Source organism: Cardiocondyla obscurior, linkage group LG12 (assembly GCF_019399895.1).
Source record: "Cardiocondyla obscurior isolate alpha-2009 linkage group LG12, Cobs3.1, whole genome shotgun sequence".
In the NCBI taxonomy this organism is placed as follows: domain Eukaryota; kingdom Metazoa; phylum Arthropoda; class Insecta; order Hymenoptera; family Formicidae; genus Cardiocondyla; species Cardiocondyla obscurior.
This window is the reverse complement of record NC_091875.1, coordinates 206,593-231,954: the sequence shown is the minus strand read 5'-3', so window position 1 is coordinate 231,954 and position 25,362 is coordinate 206,593. Positions and strand designations below refer to the sequence as shown.

General features: G+C 36.5%; 4 protein-coding genes across 17 annotated transcripts in view; 2 read left to right on the top strand and 2 right to left on the bottom strand.

The window, feature by feature from the left end:
- Window positions 1-226: 226 nt before the first annotated feature.
- LOC139107011 (ecto-NOX disulfide-thiol exchanger 2) lies at window positions 227-5,991 on the bottom strand. The gene is made up of 10 exons (XM_070664216.1): window positions 5,763-5,991; window positions 5,364-5,634; window positions 4,646-5,235; window positions 4,354-4,571; window positions 4,061-4,255; window positions 3,774-3,957; window positions 2,341-2,447; window positions 1,327-1,524; window positions 939-1,251; window positions 227-648 (listed from the first exon to the last, which is right to left on the bottom strand). The coding sequence occupies exons 1-10, from the start codon at window positions 5,809-5,811 to the stop codon at window positions 431-433; spliced, it is 2,343 nt and encodes a 780-aa protein (XP_070520317.1). The 5' UTR covers window positions 5,812-5,991; the 3' UTR covers window positions 227-430.
- Window positions 5,992-6,114: 123 nt separating this feature from the next.
- On the top strand, window positions 6,115-23,593 carry LOC139107008 (protein fantom). 13 transcript variants are annotated; one of them, XR_011546451.1, is made up of 19 exons: window positions 6,115-6,255; window positions 12,420-12,571; window positions 12,641-12,876; window positions 13,097-13,206; window positions 13,287-13,395; window positions 13,685-13,914; window positions 14,023-14,407; window positions 14,495-14,898; window positions 15,372-15,658; window positions 15,782-15,978; window positions 16,058-16,297; window positions 16,404-17,091; window positions 17,196-17,322; window positions 17,412-17,508; window positions 18,151-18,355; window positions 19,010-19,157; window positions 19,245-19,347; window positions 20,173-20,416; window positions 23,459-23,593. XR_011546451.1 is itself a non-coding variant. In XM_070664197.1 (19 exons), exons 2-18 carry the CDS (start codon window positions 12,496-12,498, stop codon window positions 20,299-20,301), a joined length of 3,771 nt encoding a protein of 1,256 aa, XP_070520298.1. In that variant the 5' UTR covers window positions 6,115-6,255; window positions 12,420-12,495; the 3' UTR covers window positions 20,302-20,308; window positions 23,459-23,589. The 13 variants fall into 13 exon arrangements, 7 of the variants coding, with proteins under 7 accessions (XP_070520298.1, XP_070520300.1, XP_070520301.1 ...); XM_070664197.1 differs by having other exon boundaries at window positions 20,173-20,308; window positions 23,459-23,589; XR_011546453.1 differs by lacking the exon at window positions 6,115-6,255 and adding an exon at window positions 11,456-11,530.
- Cpa (F-actin-capping protein subunit alpha) lies at window positions 7,017-11,298 on the bottom strand. Its single transcript, XM_070664218.1, has 3 exons — window positions 11,048-11,298; window positions 10,093-10,342; window positions 7,017-10,018 (listed from the first exon to the last, which is right to left on the bottom strand). The coding sequence occupies exons 1-3, from the start codon at window positions 11,246-11,248 to the stop codon at window positions 9,600-9,602; spliced, it is 870 nt and encodes a 289-aa protein (XP_070520319.1). The 5' UTR covers window positions 11,249-11,298; the 3' UTR covers window positions 7,017-9,599.
- Window positions 23,594-23,712: 119 nt separating the features above from the next.
- Window positions 23,713-25,362, top strand: part of Obsc (Obscurin) — a 37,936-nt gene continuing 36,286 nt past the window's right edge. For both annotated transcript variants that reach the window (XM_070664196.1, XM_070664195.1), the window contains exon 1: window positions 23,713-23,872. The gene's annotated coding sequence lies outside the window, so the exon portion shown is untranslated. The remainder of the gene's footprint in view (window positions 23,873-25,362) is intronic.

The following is a 25,362-nucleotide window of genomic DNA, read 5'->3' as shown; positions in this document are numbered from 1 at the left end:
AATTGTAGTTCCACAATAGACAATGGCCTGCTCGTGATCGACAATCGTTGTGCTGCGCGACTTATAAAAATAAAATAATTCAAAAATTCTTTAAAATAACAAAAGCACAAAATTTAATAGTGGCAGTAACGACCAAATTTCACATTTTTGTTTTCTATAATTCTTAGAGCAATAAAATGAGAACTAATTACGGATTGGAATTATGCTAGAAATTAATAGGTGCTCGTTTATATTGTTAAAATTAAGAATCGGTAAGGATATTTTATTAATTCACACCGACGTCAGACTTTGTCATCGTCAATATCGCCTGCCACAAATAGATCTCGATTGCACTCGCAGACAACTACGCTGAGAAGAAAAAGAAGAAGAGAGAAACAACGAGACTAAAATGTACTTTCACAATTTTTTTTTACAATTCAATCGTCTAGATTCAATGAGTGCGATAAACGTTAAAACCTGAAAATTGCCAGCGCCTTTCCATATTCGCACCGATACCAAATAAATCCTGTTTGAAGACATGTGGAAAACGCTGCATTAAAACTTCGACTTCGTTTGGTTTAATGCCGGGTTCCATTTTCTGCAAATAGGACCATAAATAATCCACGCTCGCGCCGAACGGATGGATATGTAGAAACGTCGCTATAAGTCCTGCAATACGTTACACATTAGTTAATATAATATATTAACGTTGTGAAAGTTGCATATTAATAAGTTAAGTTAATCGTTAATAATTAAACGTTAATTGTAAGTTAAAGGTAAGTGTGGTTGTGAGTTAAGTGTAAGTAAGTAGGTGTGAGTGCGAGTATAAAAAAGAATTTAGTATATATTTGTACGAGTTGTAAAATTTAAAGCTCTAAGGAGACTAAAAATTAAGTGTCTTATCTTATTAACATTGTAAAATTATTTTCAAAATTGTTTTCTAAAATTTCTGATGTTACCGATAAGTTTAGCGTCCTTCTGGGTAACATGCACGAAATTGGAGGTAAGAATGTGTTGCTTTGGTGTAGGAGGCTCTTCACTAATATCATCGTCGTCCTTGTCGAGAGTGATAATCTCGCTCTCTCTCGGCTCTTCCTTCTTTGTGGCATTTAGTTTGACGGTCAGATCCTTGATTTTCTGATCGTCCTGTGCCTGCTGTTTTCTCGACTGCATCAATTGCTCTTGCATACCCTTCAGCGTTTGCTGCAGCATCTTCATTTGCTTTTCCTTAGCTTCCAACTCCGCTTTCGTTTCAGATTTCAAAAGATCCACCTGTGGAAATTTATGAAGCAGAATTAAAAAAAAAAAAAAATTATTTTTTAAATTGAATTTTGCGTTACTACTTACTTCGTTCTTGTACGCTTCCAATTGACATCTCAGACTATCGTTTTCCTCTTTAAGACTCTGCAGTCTTTCAACGTCTTCCTGATTGCCATCCAGTTGATTGCGCGTCTTCTTACGTTGAGGTTCCTCCTCCGAGTCCGACACATCCATCTCACCCTCGCCTTCAATCAGACTGTCTTCCAGTTGCATCGCTTTTATTTCCTGCCATTACGAATAGAGAAACTTACAAAATGCTCCAAACTGTGACCGTTACTTTCTCACACAAATGCATGCAAAGTATGTAATATCCTATCTGCCGTTCAAACAATAGTATTAAAAAACAACCCTAAGCGCGTGGCTGGTTCTATTGGTTTTACTTTTTAATCAACATATAAACAGTATTATTAATGTACTCGTAATTTCATACATTTCTGTAATTCAGAGTTTAGGCGCGGTACGATTTTGTTCGAGTTTTTCGGAAGTGCTTCCAGGACTTTTGTTTCTTTCCAGATTTAGGCTTACCTGATTGTAAGAAGCAGATGCAGCTCTGAAGTACAGAAATAACAAGTATTGTATATCGAGTAACGCTGTTTCGAGAAAAGTGAAGCAAATCCATGCTGGACAGTCTGTAATTTCTTTTCGATTGGAAAGTGCTCTTCTTCGTATTACCTTCTGTTCCTTACTGTCGTTCATTAATGTTGTGCGTGTTGTTGACAGGATTTATCTGCCATACTTTTACGGTATTCCACGATAAAGTATTGAATTGTAACGCACGAGGAGAAGCGTGTGTCTGACCGATTTCTTTTTCATAACAAGCGATTCGAAAACCATCGAGGCTCTTTCCTCAAATTACACTTACCTGTCGTATCTTAGAAATACAATTTGCAAAACGAGCGTGTTTGGAAGTATCGTGCAAACGCGCAGAGGAGCATATTGCGACAGGAAAGAATTCAGAGATTGCTCTAAGTTATGCGAGAAAAAAGAAAAAATATACAAAAGACACGCTACCAGCATGTGAGAGTGCGTTTACATACATACCGAGGATTGTTTCTTCCACATCTCGATGTTCTTCCGCTGCGCCTTAGTGAAGTGATCCCAGACTTTCTTGTGGCTGGCCGCAGTAAAGACTCGTTCGATCTGACTGACTGTTGATGACATGTGGTCGCATGTTGCATACAAAAAAACACAACAAATCCACCGTTGTATACCTTTTGCTTGAAACTCTAAGCTCGGTAGTTTCGTCTATGCTTTTAGTACTCATTACGCATACTCGTTATGTTAAACGTTTAGCTATATCGTGATATTCCTCAAACGGTATCTCGAGCCCTCCTTTAATAATCGAAGTTTTTTTTTTTTTTTTTTTTTTTTCCCGTTCATATGTACAGCTATGGAGTCTCACGTAGATTGTGCCGAGTGTTGGAGCGCATCTAATCTAACGTAAAAGTTGGTTTCACCAAACATTCCGCTCTCATTGCTCGCCTTTCCACCATACTGCGGATAATGAAACCCGAAGACTTGCAATCTGCAGACTTCCTATGTCAAGGACTATTTTGAACAGTAAAAAATGCAACACAATAAAAATATATATATATATGCATCAACGATTAATAAAAAGATTTACACATGATTATACAAAGTTTTCAATTTATGGTTCAAAATAATCTTTTAACACTGGATGCCCAGCCCATCACCCTTACTCCTTAGCATTGCCAAGCATGCAACTTTCAAGTACACTATAACTCTATGGATAGAATTTGCGATAAAATCGCCTTCGTTCGTCAGTTTTGTTGGATCCTAAGTCCGAGAAGATAGGATTTTTTCACCCACCTTATCCTCGCTTATTATCTCTGATCCTTCCTACCGAGCCGCCTCCAATCGTGCATTGACCACAAACAGAATTCATAGACGAATTCACCATGATACACTTGAGAGATTGTTAAAGTTAGTTAGACGAGACAGAGAGACACTTCGTCGTATGTATCAAGAGTAGGTTTTACATCAAGTGTATCACTTGATATGCAAAAGCCGATTCTCGGAATATCATACGTCGAGAGATCGACAAGCTTAATATTCGACTTGACTTTGTACCTGATTATCAATTGGTTGCAGTACCATAATGTCATGAATCGTTATTCTTAATTATCACGTAACGATGTAACATACCTTCGTAACTGGTATAAGAAAAATCTCTGCTTTTTATCGGAACTCAATATGTGGCACAAGGATTCGTCATACACAGTGTGAAGAACGCAGCGAAACCGTTGTTGTTACTTTAAAATTACGAACGGGATAATCACGATTTTTGTTGCGTTTACTATATCCAAATAAGGTTTTCTTCTATTGGTTGTTGGGCCTATATGTGCCAGAGTGAACTTACCAGCCAATGCGGATTTTCTTAGCGCACACGAAATATGTTCGATAGTATGGAGCTATCTTAAAGATAAAAAACATAAAAAATTATGTAAACGTACATTGTATAAGGAGTCCTTGCATTCTTCCTTTCATTAATTCTTTGGCCTTTTGAAGCTCTTCCTCGTAAATGGCCTTCTCTGTCAGCAGCCGTCGAACGTGAGAGTTTGTCGATTGTATCATAGAGTAGAAGATATTGGCGTTACGTTTACTGCAATCTCCTCGTTCCAGCCACGTTACAACAATCTACGATACATTAAGATTATAAAAACGGGATTATAAAAAAAAAAAAAAAATTATAGAAACTAAAAAATAACGTATTATCGTATTTTCATAATTTATTACTTACTTGTACTGCTTTCATAAACGTATCATCTTGTTTAATTTTTTCGCAAATATTCGATGCTTCGTGATCCGTATAATGCACTACAGGAGGCGGACTCGATGGCGGCCTTTGTCTCTCCTTTTCCACTCTTTCCCTGTGACGTTGTTCTCTTTGCAATTGTCGTTGTCTGCATTCCCATTCGTATTGATCATCTCTAGCCTAAAATAATTATATTTAATTAATAATTTAATTAATATACATTTAATTTAATTATACATATACATTTTTACGAAAGTGATTTCCAAGAAATAACAAACCTGAGCAAAGTCTACATGGAGTCTACCGGTATTTGCTGGTTCTCCACTGGATCCTATTCTTACTCTATAACCAGATAAATAAATCGCTGCATCGACGCTAGCTTCTAAGACAAATCGTATATGACAAAAATTCTTCTTAGAAAGACGCAAAGTAGTGATTTCTCCACACCGCTCGAATATTTCCTGTATTATAGCTTCGGTAATATTTTCCGGCAATCCTGCACAAGTATAATTACAAAAATAATAAAGATATACGTCTTCGAGTTAGGCGATTATCTGCAATAAAAATTACCTCCTACAAAAATTGTTCTACACCCTGGTGGCCTCTCTCGCGTGGTAGGCGGTGGGGCATTTGGATTGGGTGGAAATAGCACACAACTTTTGCAGTGTATAATTTCTTTGGTACCCTGAGGAGTCATTGGCGGTGGTGGCAAGTTCGCGGTCATTATTTGCGCTGCGTCCGTCATGATCTGCTCGGCTCCCAATATCTGAGGGCCTATCATACTGCCGTCATGCGACATCATGCCCATACCCATCGGATTGTAGCCGTGTGTGTGACTCATGTGCGGACCGAGAGTCATCTCGCCCATCATGGGTGCCATAGGTCCCATAGGACCCATGCCCATCATAGGGTAACCCACCCCCATCCCCCAGACACCGGCGGCGGGTTCCATCTGTGTGGTTAAATTTGGCGCGTTGCTCGTGTTTGTCGATGGTAAAACTTCGTTGTTGCTGGAGTTGTTGACATGATTACTACTGTTTTTGGAAGAGTTTCCATTATTTCTATCCTCGACTCTTCGGTCATCCCTCCGATCGCGATCATTCCTTTCCTCCCTTCTGTCCCGGTCTCTGTCACGCCTGTCGCTGCGTTCTCCCCTCGACCTTTCGCAATATAATGCACAAGCTATAACTAAATCCGCAGATAGAATTTACAAAGTTATAACTATGCCTCGTAATTTTATCGTTATCTTTTTTGTACTGATAAAAAGCAAACAGAAATAAAGCGTTACCTTCTGTTGTTGTCTCGTGCCTCGCGATTATCCCTATTCTCCCGATCTCTCCTGCTGTCATTCTTGTCTGTGTTCCTCCTGTCGCCGTTGTCGTCTGACGTTTCTCGCACAACCGGGGGCTGGTTCTTATTCGTGCTGAACTCCAAAGGCGAGTCGTTCAGCCCGGGTAGCGGTATGGGCGGCGGTGGTAGCGGCGGGAAACCTTGACCCGCCAGTTCCATAAAGCTCTGTGGTCCCGCTAAAGGGCCCAGCGGACCTATTGGTCCCATGCCTGCGAAAGGAGCGCGTCATTAATACAGAAACGGCGCCGAGACGATGGGGACGCGTAATTCGTTGGATCGATGCGTCAGAGAAGAGACGTAGTCAAGTAAACGATTAGATAAATCTGTCGTCGCTTACCCATGGGCGGCATTGCGCTCGCCGGTACCCCAGGGAAATTGTAAGCCATCTCGCGCGCGATAGCCCCTGTATTCCGTGCTCGCGGGGCAGCAGGAGCGAGAGGCGACGGAGGTAAGCAACGAAACGCACAGCCTGCGAGGCACCTTAGCTCCGTTGCCCTCGAAATCGCGGAGATGGCGGCGACGACTGTAATCGGGCGATTATGCGGCACGGGGACGGTTAGTACCTGCGAGCACGACAGATAGCGTCATCGCCTGGTCGCGTCGCCCGCTGGCAAGTGCTGGGCGAGCCACTCTGCGGCTTCTCTCTGTCTCTTTCTTTCTCTCTGGTTGCCATTTAGCAACGGCCGGTGTGTAAACATAGATGGCCGCCTGCGAACGTCAAACTAGCCCCGAAACGCAGCCGCCGCGACGTTTTCTCGTGCGATCGTGTGTCCCCGAAGATGCTCATCATTTGCACATCACGGAATAATTACCAGCGCGATTCGATCAAGGTACGTACTCCCTACGTCTTGTCGAAATTATTCCGTAAATCGAGCTCCCGACGTCGCCACGCTGACGCGTCTCGGCGAGCAGCACGTTTGTTTACATGAATAAATCTTGTCACACGACTCGCAAGAGCGACACGTACTTCTCAAGCGAAAATTTGTAAAAGGGAAGATGCACGAGTTTATTAATTAAACTTGTCTGATCGTGACTGGGTTGGATAGACGCTGTGGAATAAAAAGATTAATTTTATTATGCAAATTGTCTATTAGATCTTAACAGACATTGGCGACAACAGTTTAAAATAAAAAGTATATTTATAGTATTTTCTCTCTAATAATAAAAATATATTTTTTATTTTATATATATATATATATATATATATATATATATATATATATATATATATATATATATATACATAGATATAAAGTAATATGAGTATAACGTACCTGTGAATTTCTAGATTTTGATAAATACACATATATCATAAAGAAAATGTAAATACATTTTCTTAAATATTTTATTGGTGCAATTTTTACTCTGCATTCTATGTGAATCTGGCATTAATCAAAACCTAAAACAAAGCGCCTAAAAAAAAATAAATGTTAAGTTGTCACATGTAAGATATAAATGTTACATAAAGCTAATGTTAAAAAATTAAATTTTTGCAAAAGAAAAATCTACATTAATACATATATATGGTTAAATTAATTTGCATACGAAATACGTTTCTACGAATTATTTTTCGCAGTAGAGAGCACAGATATAAAGTGTCATATCACTTTATTTAATCAATCGTAACATTCAATAATACATAATAAATTTAACTGATAAATGTATTTTGTGTTTAAATTTTTACATAAGGACATGCGTTTTGTAATGGTACGATACACTCGATTGTAGGTAATACCTATTATTATTATTATTTTTTTTTTTCCACTTCAATATCGTAGGCAACTATGTCGTGTAGTTTTTGACAAGATTCGAAACACTTCAACGCTCCATTTTGTAATTTACATACGTAATACAAACAACGACTCCAAGTAGTATATGTGCGATTGTATTTACATGAGTAACTTCGCGTTCTAACAGATAATTTAACGTATTTTTATACGTACTCTTGTTTAACCACCCTTAAGTATCAATGGCAAGAAGGTGCGTTTTAATCCTCTCACCCCTTTTGATGAGCTGCGTCGAAAAGATGATGCCTTGAATTACGATGTAACTTACAAAGTATGAATAATATTACACACACGTTTCGAATCCTATTGTATTGAGAGTCAAATGATGGTGCGCATCGTCGCATTCACTCATTCAAATAACATATGTACATAGTATATTCCCCGAGACCCGATCTCCACACCCACCCCATTCCCCAACGTAAAGTGAACAGATTAAGGCTCCAGCAGGCTATAGGCTACATTCTACAATGTATAATATATTATGTACTTTGTTAGTTTCCGTTTTCACGTACAATGTCTGGCTGTGTAATGTGTAGTAAGCGATAGCACCAAGAGATTTCCTCCGCTTTCGAACGATCCTTTCGTGACAGTTATACTAACGTGATTTAATTTAGAAACCAAATTGCGCAATGATTAACATTTATTTCATTCAGTAGTTTCATTAAACTTTGCAACGTATCCATTATATAATAGACATACTTATTATAAAACAATACATTTTAACAAAAAATGTATATAGACTTATACCTTTATGAAATGTAAAGTTGGATAAAAATAGTAGGCCTTGCCCACCAATATCTGTTAAGAATTATGTTTCCTTGTTTCTCGTACTTTGTGTATTTAACGCGGTAATGAACACTTAACGGTGTTCGATACCGGGTTGACAAATCGTGGATAGACACATCTAATGCCTTCATATTGTATTACATTTGATATATTATGCGTTTGATATCACCCATGGCCCCAGCATGTTGTATCGATAAGTAACATAATAATCAGAGAATATGTATATATATTTATATATATATATATTTATATATAATAAAAAAAAATTCGGATAAAAAACGATATATCCCCTACATATATCATTCTTTAAACCGAATTTTTAAATACACGAGATGTGTCATCGAATCGCATTAAGTGACGTAAGACTTAAAGCGTTACAGATTTGTCTTCCTTTTAAAACGAGAATCAGTCTAAAGGTGTTTCTTATACCTGACATAAACTATCAATTTCGCTATTTTATTCGTATATCACCACATTCGTAAGAAAATGCTTTTTTTTTTTTTTTTTTTTTTTTTTATCATGTAGTATTTTTCGTGCAGGCTCTATTCGTGTTCCACAAAATATTCATAATATAAAACGTAACCAACATATACTTTTTACTGTATGAATAGACTGTCTATGATAAAATAATTAAAATTATTTTGCTTTGAGTCAGGGTGAACCATCAAGACAGATAAATTGTGCTAGAGCAGATTGATGTAGTTGCAATGACAAGATTATCAATAAGATAATAACTTCAGTGAATAATATTGTATATTAATTTTCCTTTTATATTATAATAATATATAAGATATAATTTTTATTTTAGAGGAAAGCATTATATAAGTAAAAATATAAATAATTATAAAACATCACTGACGTTATTATATTTTTGATAAAGTTCGCAGAAATTTATAAATTTTGTCAATGGAAAAACTGCCTTTATCTGTGCTCCTTACTTCGCCACTACATGATTATAGTTTAAATTTATTTTCGCTATTTGTGTCTCACAATCTCAAGCTATTCAACACATTCAACTTCGATCACTTAAGTAAGAACAAGGATCCCCATTACCCCATTATAAATATTGAATAAATCTTTTGCTTCAATAATTATCGTTTGCATATTTAGTCCAAGTTAAAGATTATGTCCTGCACTATGCTGCACAATGCGAATATCACGGATATCATTTTGATAAAGTTAATTGGAATTAAAGCGAAGAAACAGCCTAATTTACACAAAGGTTCCACTGTCAGATATTGATTATTGAATTTACAAAAATTAGTACGTTTGCAAAAGTAATGCTTGCTTTAGCCATTAAACGTTACTTTATAACAAACTTGCGTAAAATTATTTGGAGAAATTCTCAATTCATTTTTTTAATACAATTGACAACGCCAAAAGTGTTGACCTCCTGGTTTTATTGCTTTTTGTAACAACATACAATATGGAGTCGAGAGGAACCTTGAGTGGCATGCATGAGTCGAATATTTCTAACCGGACATTATTTAGTAGTGTTATAATTTGCTCCCATGCACATCACACCTCCAGACTTCACTCATGCAGCAAAATGCGCTTTTTTTTTTTTGTTAATTATTTTTTTAATATAAAAAAATCTATTTCTATTGACTTTTAAGCTCTTTGCCAATACTGTACGACACAATTTTGTTCCAGTCGATTTTTGTTCGCATTACTGGTAATTGCCTTCGCAATGCCTTAAAAGTGGTATCGGACATTGTTTGATAGTTCTCGGAAATTGCCGTTTGATAATCGTTTTCGGATTCCTCGACAAACCGTATCAAATCCTTCGCCGTTTGTTTCTCATTGGAGATCGGCAGGCTCTCCTTCACATCTTTGCTACTGACCAATTGTACATTTCCATCTTCGTAATAGTGTACTTGTACTTTGAGGCTACCTCTCAATTCGGCAGTACCCGAATTCGGGGTAAAACTGACGGTCCACACCGAACGCCAGCGGCCGTTCCAGAAGTTTTTAGGTTGAAACTGGTGATCCTCTATGCACGCCGTTAGCGTTATGTTTCCTGCATTAAAGTAAATTGTTATTCGGCACTCTCCGACTCGCTTAAACAATTGACTAATCGTTTATAACAATTACCTCCAAGGGATTTTCCAAAAACTGAGCAAGCACCGTGTCTGTAATGGCTTTGAGTGTAATTCGTTATCTCTTCTTGAAGGGCTGACCTCCAAGGCTCTGCTACAGGATCTGGTTCGTAAGATTCGTAATCTTGCGCTTCCTTCCTTAGGTGATCGTATTTAAAACTTTGCTTACTCTGCGCATCGTAAAACCTTTGAGATCCCAAGTCATTGTGTTCTGTTATGAGCGCTGGGTGATCACTTCCCTCTATCTGTGCGCAAAAAAAAAATTAATCGATTATTTTCATACGTTTATCTTTCCGAATACGTCACATTTTTCATGGTTTCCCATGCAAATAGATTAGTATCTGAAAACTCTAGACTGCAAAATAAACTGTTTACCGTAGAAGGAACTAAAAAAAGGCTCTGAAACATTGCCCCCGGCACAAGTGGTGAGCCTCTCAGCAAAATTAAAAATCTTCAAAATATACAGACGTCATAATATCGTTTCACTGTGAAATGGAAAGGAAATAGGAAATTGTCATATTTTTAGACAGCTGTACGATTTTTATTATCTATCCAGGGCAAAACTTTCATAACCAGCCGCGAGGGTGTCGGAGCCGGTACGGTAATCAAGAAACCCGTCGCGTGGCAAACGTCCCTCGAGGGGGACGTTGCTCCCACATCCGGAAGAAATTCCAGGAAAGCCGATAACGCGAGACAGCCGGAAACGGACCAAGGTCACCGTAATCGGGCTTTGCAATCGATAGGTACGCTTGAAAAGGAAAAGGAGGCGAGCGCGCGAAAGGGCGCCAAGGACTCGCGCGAGCCGCGGAGTCCGAGCAGTAAGGGCCGCGCGGAAAAACGCAGTCCGCGGCACCGCCGGTGGCTGTTCACGGTGACGACGGTGACGACGACGACGACGACAGTGACGGCGGCAATAATAACACCGACAGTGACGATGATAATGACGATACCTTAACAGGCGTGAGCTGGTCCTTGTTGTACTGGGCGAACGCTCCGGACGCACCCTCCTTCAACAGGTTGTCGTTGTTCAGCAGGACCCTCACGTCGTTGAACACCTCGTTGAACTCACCCGGCGGCGAGTGCAATATAAAATCCGAGACTATTCGCACTTTTTCCTGGTCCGGAATCACCGCATCTCCGTCCGCCGCCATCTTACCTTCGCCACTGGCACGCACACTCCGCCACCGCCGCCACCGCCGCCGATGTCAAAAGCGAGGGTACGGTGCGGTGATCACGGACGGGGTCAGGTTGTGCTTGGTCCCCCTCTCTTCGCCAGATCTTGGCTCCGCGTCCCGTCCCGAGGTGACGCTCGTGACGCCACCAACGTACCGGGTGATTTTCCCTTCTTTTTTTTTTTTCTTCTCTTTCTTTCGGTTCTCTTCCTCCTCCGGATCATCTTGGTGGTTTCCGTCAACTTCTTTTTCTTCCATTTGGTCTGTTACTTTCTTATTTATTATTCGTTTATACGTTTGCTTTATCGCCGAAACCCTGTTTCAGCCCTTTCGAAAATTGTCCCGACGTGGTCAACGATAATTAATAATTAATTAATTGGAGGATTAATAACTAATTAGGTTACATTAGCTAAAATAAATTGAATTAGGGAAGAATATTAACACAGAATTTGCCGTTTGCGCATTTACAATAATGCAAAGCAATGCGAGAAGGTATTCGGCTGATTGTCTTGTAATTATTATTTTAATTATTTTTCTTTTATACGTACGAATAGATAAGATAATAAAAACATATTAATATATTATGTATATACATATTTTTTTTTTTTTTTTTTTTTTTTTTTTTAGGTGAAATTCTTTAAAAATCGTATGTTATTTTCCATCTTTTTTCTCTGTAAAACTAAACTCCAACTGTTTTTTTTTATATTTTTTTTTATCTTCGTTACTTCTGAAGTTGTATACGTAGATGATTCATTTCTTGCGAGAATGAATCACCCTCAGAAAAATTTGTCACATTCAGAAACAGACGAGGTACCGTCACTAATATGCAGCGTTAATAAAAATCTGGCTCTAAAAACGGTAACCGGTGATAATCATAATAACATCACATTTTATAGTTCATTATTATTTGATTATTTTACCCATTACAATAGCGCTCCGATATATTTCTTTCCATACTTTTTTATACAAAAGAAAAATGTATGCGGCAATTATTTTTTAAATAATAAATATCTCAGATCCATTGTTTAATATGGATTGAAATAAACGTTAGATCGTAGGGTATTGTTGATCAGTCGAATTTTCTCATCTAGAAATCAGTAATGAAGTAATATCGGTCAGATACGTTACTAATGCCACGTCGAATTTTCAGCACCCGCATGTTGGTCGTCTCAAAGTTTGAAAGTACACCCTTTGTCAGCTCCAAGATATTAAAATTTTGATTGCAAATGGCAGACGATCCGAATCGTGACATTGTACCCGTAAGAGAAGGCTCGTACGCCGACACTACAGTCAGTGCCATAGGTTTGTATTCCTTTGTGTCTTTATAATCATAGATAATCCTGTGAGAATAATATTTTTTAATGTTGGAAGATCTTAGGGAACGTCATCTCGTTTGTAAGCTTGATCGTTGCCAACTGGAAGACAAATATCTGCGTTTACTCGATGAGGCAAGCAATCTTAAGAAATTATGTAACTGTCAAGAAGATAAGATCAAAAGACTTGGGACAAAGTTGATTAGACTGGCTGGTAATCCAAGGTGTGGATTTACGTTAGATGTTGCCGACGATAAGAATAGAACAACTGCTTTGGAACTTGAAAATGCCAAGGTAAATTTCAAATAACAGTAATTTTTTTTTTCTTTTTATATTGTAACATGATAACAGGATCATCGATTCGGAAGAATAATTCTTATGTTTTATTGTATTTTTATTTAGTATAGATATTATAATAATAATAATTTTTTAAATAAAATTTTTAACAAAATTAACACAAGCCGAAGATTATGTGCTCGTCATTTTGGTTTTAGTTTATTGTTAAATATTTCAGCTAAAGGAGAAAATCACTGTGATGAGAAATCAATTGTTGAGTCACACGATGAGCGGCAGGTCCTCGTCGCGCAACCGTAATCTTGTTAGACCATCATCTTCTGGGTTTGTGTAAGTATACGTGCACTACACCCGTATGTACCGTGACTCATGCCGCGACGCATTGAAATACTGAAATCGTCTTTTTTTAGAACGTGTCGAAGCGAGAATAATCGCATAAGAGCACCGTCTTGTCAGTGCATTGTCGGAGCAAGAGATGATGATGATAATGACACACGAAACTACCTCGTTAAAATCGAGGTAAAATAAATCAGTATAAATTTGAAATATTTGCACATGTTTCTATCTTTTTACTGCATCTCACCATATATCATTCACACAGCGCAATCAATGTTATATTTTGCATAGCAAAGTAAAATTAGTTTGCAGGATGATGTAAAATAGCAAGAGATGTGAAATATTGCACGAGTTTCTTTTCACGATTTGATATCACGTCTGGATAATTATACAGTTTCACGAATACGCAGGCTTTGTCGTTATTAATGTTACGCACCATAATTTGTTCTTAACGTCGGACGTCTGTTTGCAGAAACTGGAGGCGCAGAAGAAAGAAATGACATGCCATATAATAGAGCTAGAAAAAGAACTGGCACATTTAACTAATAATCAAAAGGAAAAAGTGGCGGAAAATGTAGAATACATACGTGTGTGGCGACAAATGAAGCAACTGAACGATAAATTAATGATAACTCAAGAAAAAAACGTTACACTAACCACTGAAATTAATGATTTGAAGACAACTCTTGAACAAACGACGAGGTATGTTTATAATTTGCCCTTTTTACGTTTATAATCTAAATATTACGAAATAAATTGCATTTAAAGTAGTATATTTCTAATTAAAAAATTTATTATTTTTTTTTAAAGAAACAGTCAGGAAATCGCCGCTGTTTTATCTTCTGAAAGAACACGCATGGCTGAAATTGACGATCAGATGCTAAAGGCGAAGAACTCACAGTTCTCGTTACGCGAGAAGGACGAGCGAATACGGGATCTTACTAGCGAAATAAAAATATTACAACAACATAATAATGAACTTATTGCGCTCACTTCGAAGTACGGACAAGTTGAATTGGAAAATATGGAATTGAAGAAGAAGCTTTGCGATGACACTCAGAAACAACAGACTTTAAAGAATGCATTTAATCAGGAGCAGGCTAATATTATAGCATTAAAAACTACCAACGAACAATTATTTGCAAAACTTGAAGAATTGCAAGCAAACATAGATACCTTAACGATGCAATTGACGGTTAGTATATACTTTCCGTATGACTCTTTAAAATTATACTATCTTTAAAAAATGCTCGACTAATTCTCAATTTTGTATTATTTCCAGTCTTTACATACGCAAGATAAAAAATCTGATTCCACAATACCAACACCGTCGTGTAAGGAAAAATGCAAAAAATGTTGCGAAATGTACGACAAAATTCTACAGCTAGAAAAAACTGTTAGTAACACCCGGGAAAATTGGCAATCGGCAGATAAGTCAGTGCAGACAGTTAATGCAATCAACACAAGGGAACAGGGTACAATGATAATTTTAAATAATGAAGACAAGACGCCGTTGCAGTCGCCGTTGAAGGAATGGAAAACGGAAATAAGTAATACGAGTGTTCTATCCCGAGAGAAAATATTGAAGCTGTTGGATCAGGCACAAATTAACACTCCTCTGGATGCGTCGAGGATTACTCCGAAGGAAGAATACGCAGGCATTTTGGACGTAACACAGAGGCACAGGCAAGTTGTACCTCTTGAAAAGTTACTGTTCGGTGATTCTGGTTGTTGACAAAAACTTTATCGTTCGGTTTAATAATACCGAACTTTTTAAATATAGTATTTATATTCTTATACAGTACAAATATCTAGCAAAAATTTAAATATTGTGTTAATGCTCTTAGGTATATATGTGTGCGTGCATTATTATAAACGATGTTTTTTAATTAGGAACGTTCTACACGTTCCCTTGATTTAATGATTGCAATCGGTATTTTATATTTCATATTTCTTATGTCTCGAGTTAAATTAGTAATTTATACATTATACAAAATATCGTGTGTTTGAACATTTACGAATTTATCAATATTAAAACGTAAATACATATATATTTTATATAATCTATTAAAATAAGTATATAGTTGTAACAAATTTTTATATTGTTAAAAATTGAATAACTTAGATTGTCATAATGTCATCATTAGCATCTATTACAGCGATCATGGAATGCCTTCTCAATGTGATGCATCAAACATTGTACAGAAGAGTTCGCAGAAAAAATTATCATACTTGGCGAATTTGACTAGAGAAGAAATGCTTCTGATGTTATATGATATTTTGCAAGAAATTTTATTGTTAAATGAAGTTGATAAGAAACCAACTATGACGCATCAAGTATCTGCGATTGGAGATTCGTTAACAGACATCAATAACAACAATCCTACAATAACTGTTCGTGATGTTAAGCAACATGCTTTTAGTACAGAATCGATTGAAGATTGCGGTAATAATAACATTATAATGATGTTTCGAAATTATTTTACAAATACTAAAGGATGCATTTACAAAAGTGTGAAGACGAACAATTACGTTCGTAATAATTTTGTTTAAACTTATATAAATTTAGAATCTGATTGTTGTTATACAAGCTGCTCTCTCCAATCGACTGACACTTTTTCTCAGAATTACGATCTTGTGTGTAAAAAAAAGTCAACCACTTTAACAAGAGAAGTTAGTTCACCAGTGAAAGACACATTCGATGCTACTTCTTTTTCTGGGATCCAGAAAAAATTATGTTATCGAGATATCAGTAAAGATTTCTGCGTAAGCAATTATCATAGTTTCCCGTGATATATTAATTAATTATGGAATAGCGTAACATCAATGTTTTTTTTTTATTTAGGCAGAAAAGACGATAAAGAGATTAAAACCGCCGCATTATACTAAATGTGATGTAATATGTCACTTGCGCAAAACGACAGAACCACAATTGATTCAGAAGTATAAATTACCTTGCAAGATCTCATGCTTGAATGACAGTGAAAAATTACCGATGCTCCCAATGGAATCCTCTCCTTTATTAATTAATGATAAACAAGGTCTCATTGAAATCCACATTTCGCGGTTGCAACTTTCAACGTCGGTTAGTATCATTTTCATTAATTACGTGCTGATTTTTATAATAGTAAAATTTATTTATTTTTAAAAATATAAAACATAATTTTATATATATTTGTTGAAATTATTAGGTTGCTAAAATACCGGATGAGGAAGACGTATCTAATCTTCGTATTTATATAAGCTGGGACGTGTGGAACGAAAAGACCGCTTACACACCGAAAATGAAGTGTCCCAATCTTATTTTCAATACGTCCTCCGTGTATCGCATAGTGGATCTCTTTTCCTTCTTTAAGAACGTATTGTTGGAGTATCTCATCTTCCGCGTGAACGTCGTTCGTCCAGCTGACACCAGCTACCTGCTTGCTATTGCAAAGGTCTCCATCAAGAACATTTTAGATTATCCACAGAACAAGTTGCATTATATCGTTCCTGTAAACAGTGTCATTTGCTCCTTGTCTGGTGTCAGTTTCGGTCAATTATCGTTGTGGATGAGATTAAGCTGTAATATCGATATGGTCGAAGCTTTTAAAAAGCAATACTGCATAAATTCAATGAAAAACATTCTCCACGCACCACCAATAAAAAAAGAGAAGGAAGAAGATGAGAACGGGAGAGTAGAAACGAAAGAAGAACGTGAGGTGAAGGATGAAAATGAGAATGAAGACGAAGAAGATGAAGAAATTATACCTAATAAATATAGACGTCGCACAACATATGCTCTACAAAACATCGTGTCGTTCAAAAAGCAGAAAGAAGAAGATGGTTTGGAGTCGAAAGATTTAGCAAGTCCAAAAATCCGATTGCCCTCGTACTCAAGTAACATTACATTACATTACATTATTATTTATTTAATTAAATTTTAATTCGTTAATTAGAATTTAATTAAGAACTTTTAATTAACGTCACGTCACTAATTATAGATTTTAATTCTGACATTGAAAACTCAAATAATGAAAATTACAACAACTCGAGTAATGATAAATCGTCCTCGTCTATCACCGAGACGAATAAAAAACTTGAAAAAAATAGAACAGTTGTAATGAAAAAGTAAGACTCTTTTTTTTTTTTTTTTTTTTTTTTTCTGTACGTTGCTTAATATGTTTTGACAAAATTATAAAGCATCATCTTTTAATCAGTCTAGATTCCAGAGCGGATAATATTGAGAAACGTGAATGTAATAACCCTTCGATGGATTCGTCAAGCATGGCAGAGTTTAGGACGTTACTTGCGAATGTAAGATACGTTTAACAGTGATTATGAAAACTTCTCGCGATTGTATAAGAAATAGCAAAAGCTCTATATTTTATCTGAAAATTATCGAAATTGCGGACGTATTTAGGGTAATTTGTTCGAAGAATCAAACACCACGATCCGCGATATCCGCGATATGAACGAGGTTATCTCGGACAAGAACTGGGAGAAGTACAAGCAGAGGAGTCTGCTGACTTTTACCAGTATACTTATTAGTAATTAATTACATCTGCATTTACATATTAATTGTATAGCCTTTGTACTGAATTTAGCTCGTCCTAAAACACTTGCAGGAGATAATCCGTTAAACGTGGAGGCGCAGGATTACCGAAATGACATCTCTTGTTGCGTACGATACTGCTTCATTAGTTTATATATTTAAGATTCTCCATTTAGAGTGTTAGATTACAGGCATAAATCTCATGATAATTTTACAGAATCTTTTTTTTTTTATTATTTGATTTTATTATTTTTAATACTTTGAAGTTAGCACTGTACACCAGCAGTGTTTATATCATACGAATGATAAGTAAGAGATACATTATGTAAATGAGAATAATTTAACAAGGGTTTTTTAAATAGATTTTTTTTTTTCTAATTTATACGTATTCGCCTTTTTTTTAGTGCCACAGAAAAGAAGATAATGCGATAGTTATAGAAATAGTCAGCATGCAACTTTTCAGTGGGAGTCGCGTCATGCAGGATGACGAGGCACGGTTACTTTACGTGGAGTATTCCTTCCTCGGAAATTATGGCGAAGATATGGAGACTGTTTCTGTGGTAAAACCAAAGACGAGCGATAAAGAAATGGTCTATAATTATAAAAAAAGTACATTATTTTTTTTATATATATAATTAAACATTACGAAACGCATAACGCGCACTGTTTATTCTCGTTTTTTTTTTTTATGTTAAAAAATATGATTTTACATTTAATAATTTGTAGCAGTTTGTTAACTACTACAGAAATCTGTACATCTCTTTCTTAAACAGAGAATTGCGAATATTTTTTTTAATTGATAAAAAACTATGCCGTACACTGAAAAACATTGCGTTTGATGCGGCGACGGCGGCTGGCGTACGTGACTTCCCCCTCTCTCGGCCGCCGAGTGCGGGGAGGTGTAGTAGGCCGCGTTCCCTCTCAGTCCCACTCAGTCCTCTGTGACCGGTGCTTCGCAACACGTGTACGCGCGCGCTTCGTGTGAGTTTCGACGCACCCCACGCCAAGATCACGTACGCTAGCAACCGTTGCAGCATCACGAACGCCACTTATGACGGTGAGTGTACGCTGAGAAACAGATATGGTTTGCTGTGGCGACGGCAGCTAGCGAATGAGACTTTAGCGTCGTGTGCACCGAAGACTGATTTTCTCCCCGTTCTCTCATCCTTTACCTCTGCCGCCTAGGGTTAGCCGCTGTCGCCGCAGAAAACGCCATGTTTGCTCTTCGGTGTACAAGTAGATACATTAATTTCGTAATTTCAGAGTTTTGGATAGACGAAGTGACACATCCCATACAAAGAGATAACTTGCGCGCTATGTTGGCCGAAACTATATGTCCTGATGTCAAATTTACTGTTCTTTGCGAACCATTACCCGAAGAAAGGGAAGATAAAGACTGTGAAGAAGTTGGGTGAGTGTAACAGTCTATTTTATTGAGATTTTTTATGAGTTATTACAAATATTTAATTTGTACAATCGTAAATTTTTTACCCTTTAGTTATGCAATTTTCAATATAAAAAAATATGCGCTTGGCGATGAATGCAAATATATATTCTTGCCGATTAATGATGATCAAGAAAAACAAATTGGCATCCTAAAGGTATTACATATATACGTATATAAATTATTCTTTTGTTAAAATTATAATTTTCGTATTTATCACTTACTGTAGATTGTAGTATCCGGTTTAAATGCCATTCGATTATGTTTGCCGAAATTAAAATAGATGATAATGTGAGAGGCGAATATTACATGAGCATTTAGTTTATTAGAAGATGATCAAACTCAAGTCGAACATTTAATTCTCCGAATCAAGAAACAAAATTAAATATTTAGTTATATAAAATTTTATTCAAAATTTTCTATATATCTTTTAATATATTTTAAATTATAATTGTGACGTTAATACATTTATTAATCTTTGAAGAACGCAAAACTTGCATTTCTTTGAGTTTACGTAAATTATTACTAAAAAAAATGTTTTATATTTTTGGCAAGGGTTTTTTTTTTTTTTTTTATATAACATTATCATTGCTCTCTTCATATCTTCGTTGAGATATTTAAAGCTTTTGCTTCTTTGCTTTATATTGATGTAGCGTGCTATTTTGCTGCGATGTACTATTCGCCAAGATTTCGGTCGCATTTCCGTTGTCTCTGTTATCTCTCTGAAACAATCGCATGATATCTCGGTGGCGTCTCTTCGTTCCTGACGACACTTTCGTCCGACAGAATATATCATTGTAGATATTCGTAGCAATCTGAAACTCTCTGCAATCTTGTGGACGACGGGCGATTGACCATACGCCCACTATCGTGTCAATACCCTGGCACACTCTGCATGCACCTATATGATCGTAGATCTTTTTTAAAATTTTCGACTAGTTTATTACGTGCAATGTCTCTCTAAAAATATATATTTGTTTAGTCGCCTGTTGTACCTGTGAATACCGCCAGAGATTTCGTACGATTGTCAGTGGCAAGCAAGGAAAACGGTCCACCCACTGCAAATGGCGCATATCCAGTTAGATTCCAACTGGGATCCAACAGGCCTTGATGAACAGGTGAAGGCGATAATTTCGCTAGAGTCACATTTATAGTGCGATTAGCAACTTTCATGTCAATTTGTACTCCACCCTGAATAGTCTCCCACGAACCGGACATCTTGCAAGGTAAGCCTATCAAGAATAAAGATTTTTTATTGAAATGCTTCTTAATTCATGTCTTATTAAACTATAACGATTAAAGTAGATTAACATTATGCAATGACCTTCTATCTGTTCGTTTTCAGTGGCTTGATTTAATTTCATTGCTTCCAACTCGTCAACAATTTTTTCTAATATCTGATTGGCAACTTCCTTGGTTTCGTTTAACGTTGTAGAAACATTTGCACGTTGAATCTTTTCTATTGTCTTTACCGTAGTTGCAGATATAAAATCATCGTTCGTTAATTTTTTATTTGCGCTATCATTATCTTGGAATTGTTTATGGATAATTCGAGCCGCTTCACGGCCTTTTTCAAACAACGCTTGCCTTTGGCTGTTATTGTACCAGCTTTGTTTGATTTTTTCTTGATCGGGAATTAAAACATGTTCTATTGGTCGATTATTATTTGATTGAGAATTAATGTGGTCAATAATTTTGTGCATGGTTTGCTCTGTAGGGACAGGATAAACGTAATTATTGGACAGAGGTACCATTGCGGATTCGGTGTCCTTCTCAGCAACGTATATATTTGAGGTACCCGGAATTTTTCGAAGGATGTGCGGCACATCCATCGAGGTATCGGAATAAAGCACCTGCACTTCCTTAGGTTTCCCTATTTTTGGTACGCTCGGTTTATTCTGATATTGTGGCATATCGCTGGGAATTTGTTTGACCTCAATTTTCGGACTGAGAATAGTGTTCGCGCTGGTCGTAAAAATCTCCGTTAGGTCGAAATCGGAGCTGATAAAATTATCAGTAGAAGATTTTATCTCATTGGCATATATGTTTTCTTTAGGCCGATTGATGTTCGGTACTTGAAATTGATTGAACCTCGGATCCTTCTGTAGAATGTAATATAGATCCTGTGGATTCATTTTCTGATGAGTCGGTATCGGCGAGTATGTAGGTCCATAATCGACAGCATTATCTTTATTTGCTTGAGTGATCACAGGGTGACTGGTTTTCCATGGTTTTAACGACTCATAATCGTAAGTTATATCCTTATCGTAGGAGTTCTTATCTGCGATTTGTTGTTTGGATTGCGAACGATGTTTAAATAAATTGCTGCCAAAGGCAGAACTGTTTGAGGTTTGCCTGACGATTCTATCATTTTTATCTCCTTTTAATTGCATTGTTTCAGCATTGCCATTGTCATAGTAGTCGGAATATTCGATTTCTTCATTGTCAGACATTTTTTTAGAATTTTTTGGTGAACGTTTAATCATTTCATTTGATATTTTATTATTTTTTTGATAGCTTTGTATTAAGTGCGAAGAATCCATATTGCGTCTAAAGTATTTATCATTTTTATTTATAAGGTTCTGTTTAGTAATATCACTTTTTGCCGGTATTTTTAATGCATTTTTATTTTGCTTTTTTTTTATATTAATAGGTAGATTACTTTTTCGTTGCTTTTTCTAAAAAATAAATGTTTAAAGTTAAGATTTAAGTCGATTTTAAAAAACCTTTTGACTAAGATCTTTACTCACCTTAAAGTGATCTTTTTTGTGTAACGAAGAATGTTCTTCGGGCCATCTCAATCCGTGTCTACGCTTACTTCTCTTTTTCTTCCCTTTTCTTTTATGATTTAACAATTTATTTAGCCTGCTCCTACTTTCTGTTAAGTCAAGTCTACTTTTTATTTCATCTGGTGAACGTTTTATTCCTTTAAAATGATTACTAAGAGTCCGGTTTAGATTTGCCAATTTCTTGATATTATGCTGTAATTGCGGGGAGCTAAGAGCCTCATTAGCCATTTTCTGTGCTAAGACTTTAATGTCTTTATGTTCAGGATCGTAAAATGTCATTTTTAAATTTGCACTTTCATCAAATCTTTCGTTAGGCGCCTGCTCGTCTAAATTCCATCTTTTTGCCACCGCTCTTCTTTTGCACATATTATTATTCTGTGTGTAAAAGGTATCCTTTGCAGGCGGGATATTCGATTGCACGACAGACACGTCATTGCAAATTATTTTGACCAATAATGATATTACGAAGAACCTACGTGATAATAAGGAAAAGCTTTCGTACATGTATCGTGATAAAATAAAATTGGCAAATACGTACGGTGCCAAGAATACCTATAGCGTTTGCTCGAGTCTCTTGGTATCATTTACGAAGTATTTACTAGCTTAACGAGAAAATCTTTCCTTTCCCTTTTTCTTTTTTAATTTGTGATTTATGTAGTATTCGTAGATCAGACCTCACTTCTTTATCCTTCATTGGCGAAACCGAAAGCATGCGTATTTTTGTTTACTTATTATCATAACTACATCGACAGACATGTAGATCAAAATTTACGACCGATAATCGACACATGAATGATGTTTTTTCTTCTTGTCGATCTCGTTTTATTGCGAATTACTTCATTGGATTGAAAGCGTTCTCATGTTGAAATTAGCTGCTCGTTTTGTTTGCAGTATAGAACATTTAGAATCTTTAAAAATTGTAGCTAATTAATGTTAATGTTTGTAGATAAATAATAAAATATGTTGCAGTTAGTATAATTTTATTCAAGTGTGCAGCTGTCTAGATATTGATTTAAATTCGTGAAGAGAAATCCCTGGAGAGACGTGTAGGCATTGATTATTATTAGAAGCAACTTGAAACGCGGCCGATCGACTGCGTTACAAATTAGCACATGCAAACCCCATAACAATGACTCTGTTGCAGTCCTATTTTAGCCATTTCGTTTATAAAACAAGAATAGGTCGTTGTATTACAAATAAAAATATGAAATAAATTAAAAGAGGCCGAATAATATTTAGTTATATAAGCAAACTTTAAAAGAAATATAAGAAATGCCATGTAATATTAAAAATGTGATAACAAATAGTTTAAATTTTTTAAAACTATTTTATTTATTTATTAATTTTATTAAATATATATATATATATATATATATTTTTTTTTTAATTTTTTTTTTTTTTTTTTTTTATATTAAGACAATGATAAAATTTTTTTTTAATACGTTGCGCATTATTATATATATGTATACATCTTTACAGACAAGGTGTTTACGGACATATTACTCAACTCACACACCACAATTACCGCAGAAGATTTAATCGGAGCAATGACTACATCGACCCAAATGTAGCGCGATTCGAAAATAAGAAGAATTTCAAGAATTAATGCGCGAAGGATAAAAGGAAGATATCGCTAAGGAGAAAGATTTAGGGGAGCAATTCGGAGTGAGTGAAGCACGCTATCGATGACGACGGCGGAGGTAGAGAAGAGAAGAAGAAGAAATTGTGCTTGGGACGCGTTGTCGCTGGCATTGGTAGCAGTCTCGAGATAGCCGTCGGCTGGCTTCCTCACTGGCTCGGGCGATTTATTCGGGGATTCCTAGATAGCCGAAGTGACGAGCGAGCTACTCGACGACGTCGACGGGGATCGGCGACGAAGATCATCTTGCACACGTAATTCGATTACTTTTTTTCTTTACGCGCTAAAACCGATAATCCGAGGGTTGGTGAGTGAGATCCGCGGTAATCTCGGAGGTCCTAGAGGTCAGTGCACATCTCTCTCCTTCTTCTCTTCCCCTGAGACAGCTCTCTTAATCTTCTTCTTCTTCCTCCCCTGATCGCGTTTCCCTTTCTGGCCGTTGTCTCTTCTTCTTTCTCTCGTTCGTCCCGTGTCAGCTCAGCTCGTTGGTGCTATTTTCGCGCGAGTGTGTTGTGCAAGTGTCGAATGTTAGCGTTAAGGTGCCGATTTCGATGTAGAGCTCGTTCGATAGGTCAAACCATCGTCATCTTTCGCTTCGTTCATCGGAGTTTCATCCCCGTTTAATTCACCCCCGTGCTCCAGGCTGGACACGTATATTCTGCTGCGAACGGTTTACGTATGCTTACGTGCAAGTACAAGATATATTTTTTTTTATATTAAATAATGAACGTGCGACAATTGGAAGTGTATAATTGATGTCATAACGAAACTTCTTTATTAGCACTGAATATTGCATTAATATTTATTATTGCATTAAACTCTGGCTATGAATGACACGCGGAATTGATGTGATAATAGTAATGTTGGAACATACGCATTCGGCTGACTGCCCGATTTGTCTGAAATGACAGGTGTAAAATACTGACGCTCTGCCATGCTTCCGCATGGCACGTTGCTTGTAACGAATTTAACGACGATAGTTTTTCGAGCCGTCGTGAGGACGTACAAGCAGACATTTCGCTTTAGTGAAACATATAGATTAAGTGCGGGTAATTAATTAAAGTCTGAAGACCAATATCGTCGTAAGCCAAATGTCCGTTCATATAGGTTTTTGCTTTCTAAATATTACATTAAAAAATTCCTCTCGCAAGTAAGACGAACGATAAGACGTGTAACCGCAATAATGAGTACAGTATGAAATTTCTGGCTAAATGGAATTTACATAGCTCTGGTCGCTCTCAAGGTGCTTCATAAAATAGCTGCACTATTTTCCTGGCACGGTTTCCCAGAGTCAAGCATTTAGTGAATCAAACCGTAGGAAGGCCAAGTTTTTAGCTTCATGTAAACAGAGTTATACATATGAGCTGACAGTTTAGGAATGCGACTACAGATTTTATTTAGCAAAATATGTGATTTAAACTGGATTTAATTTGCGTAGAACAATGAAAACTACTTTCACTATACTATAAGCGATAAATTTTATCAATTTCTAAATATGTTTTCCACTAACAAATCGGTAAAGAAATTTCTTTGTTATTATCTGGAAATATTTATTTTTCAATTTTAATCAGTGTCAGTAATACTGTCACTAGCCATACAAATTCTAAGCTACTAATTTTTGATCAAGATTTGCATTTGAGAAAGGCTTATACGATAGCTCTGGGGCCATGTGTTTAAGCCATGCGAAGTAGCGGATGTATCGTCGTTTAACACAAAGATAGTATATTTTCATTGCAGTAAAACG

What these genes read in the sequence shown, in the direction of transcription:
- LOC139107011 (XM_070664216.1), bottom strand. Translation starts at nt 5,811, where the DNA reads ATGGCTTACAATTTCCCTGGGGTACCGGCGAGCGCAATGCCGCCCATG. An exon ending in GAGCGCAATGCCGCCCATGG is followed by an intron (nt 5,635 to 5,762) that starts GTAAGCGACGAC and finishes CTCCTTTCGCAG; the next exon opens with GCATGGGACCAATAGGTCCG. An exon ending in TGGAAGCGTACAAGAACGAA is followed by an intron (nt 1,252 to 1,326) that starts GTAAGTAGTAAC and finishes AAATTTCCACAG; the next exon opens with GTGGATCTTTTGAAATCTGA.
- Cpa (XM_070664218.1), bottom strand. Translation starts at nt 11,248, where the DNA reads ATGGCGGCGGACGGAGATGCGGTGATTCCGGACCAGGAAAAAGTGCGA. An exon ending in ACCAGCTCACGCCTGTTAAG is followed by an intron (nt 10,343 to 11,047) that starts GTATCGTCATTA and finishes TTTTGCGCACAG; the next exon opens with ATAGAGGGAAGTGATCACCC. An exon ending in TTTTGGAAAATCCCTTGGAG is followed by an intron (nt 10,019 to 10,092) that starts GTAATTGTTATA and finishes ACTTTAATGCAG; the next exon opens with GAAACATAACGCTAACGGCG.
- LOC139107008 (XM_070664197.1), top strand. Translation starts at nt 12,496, where the DNA reads ATGGCAGACGATCCGAATCGTGACATTGTACCCGTAAGAGAAGGCTCG. An exon ending in CACTACAGTCAGTGCCATAG is followed by an intron (nt 12,572 to 12,640) that starts GTTTGTATTCCT and finishes TAATGTTGGAAG; the next exon opens with ATCTTAGGGAACGTCATCTC. An exon ending in GGTTGCAACTTTCAACGTCG is followed by an intron (nt 16,298 to 16,403) that starts GTTAGTATCATT and finishes TGAAATTATTAG; the next exon opens with GTTGCTAAAATACCGGATGA.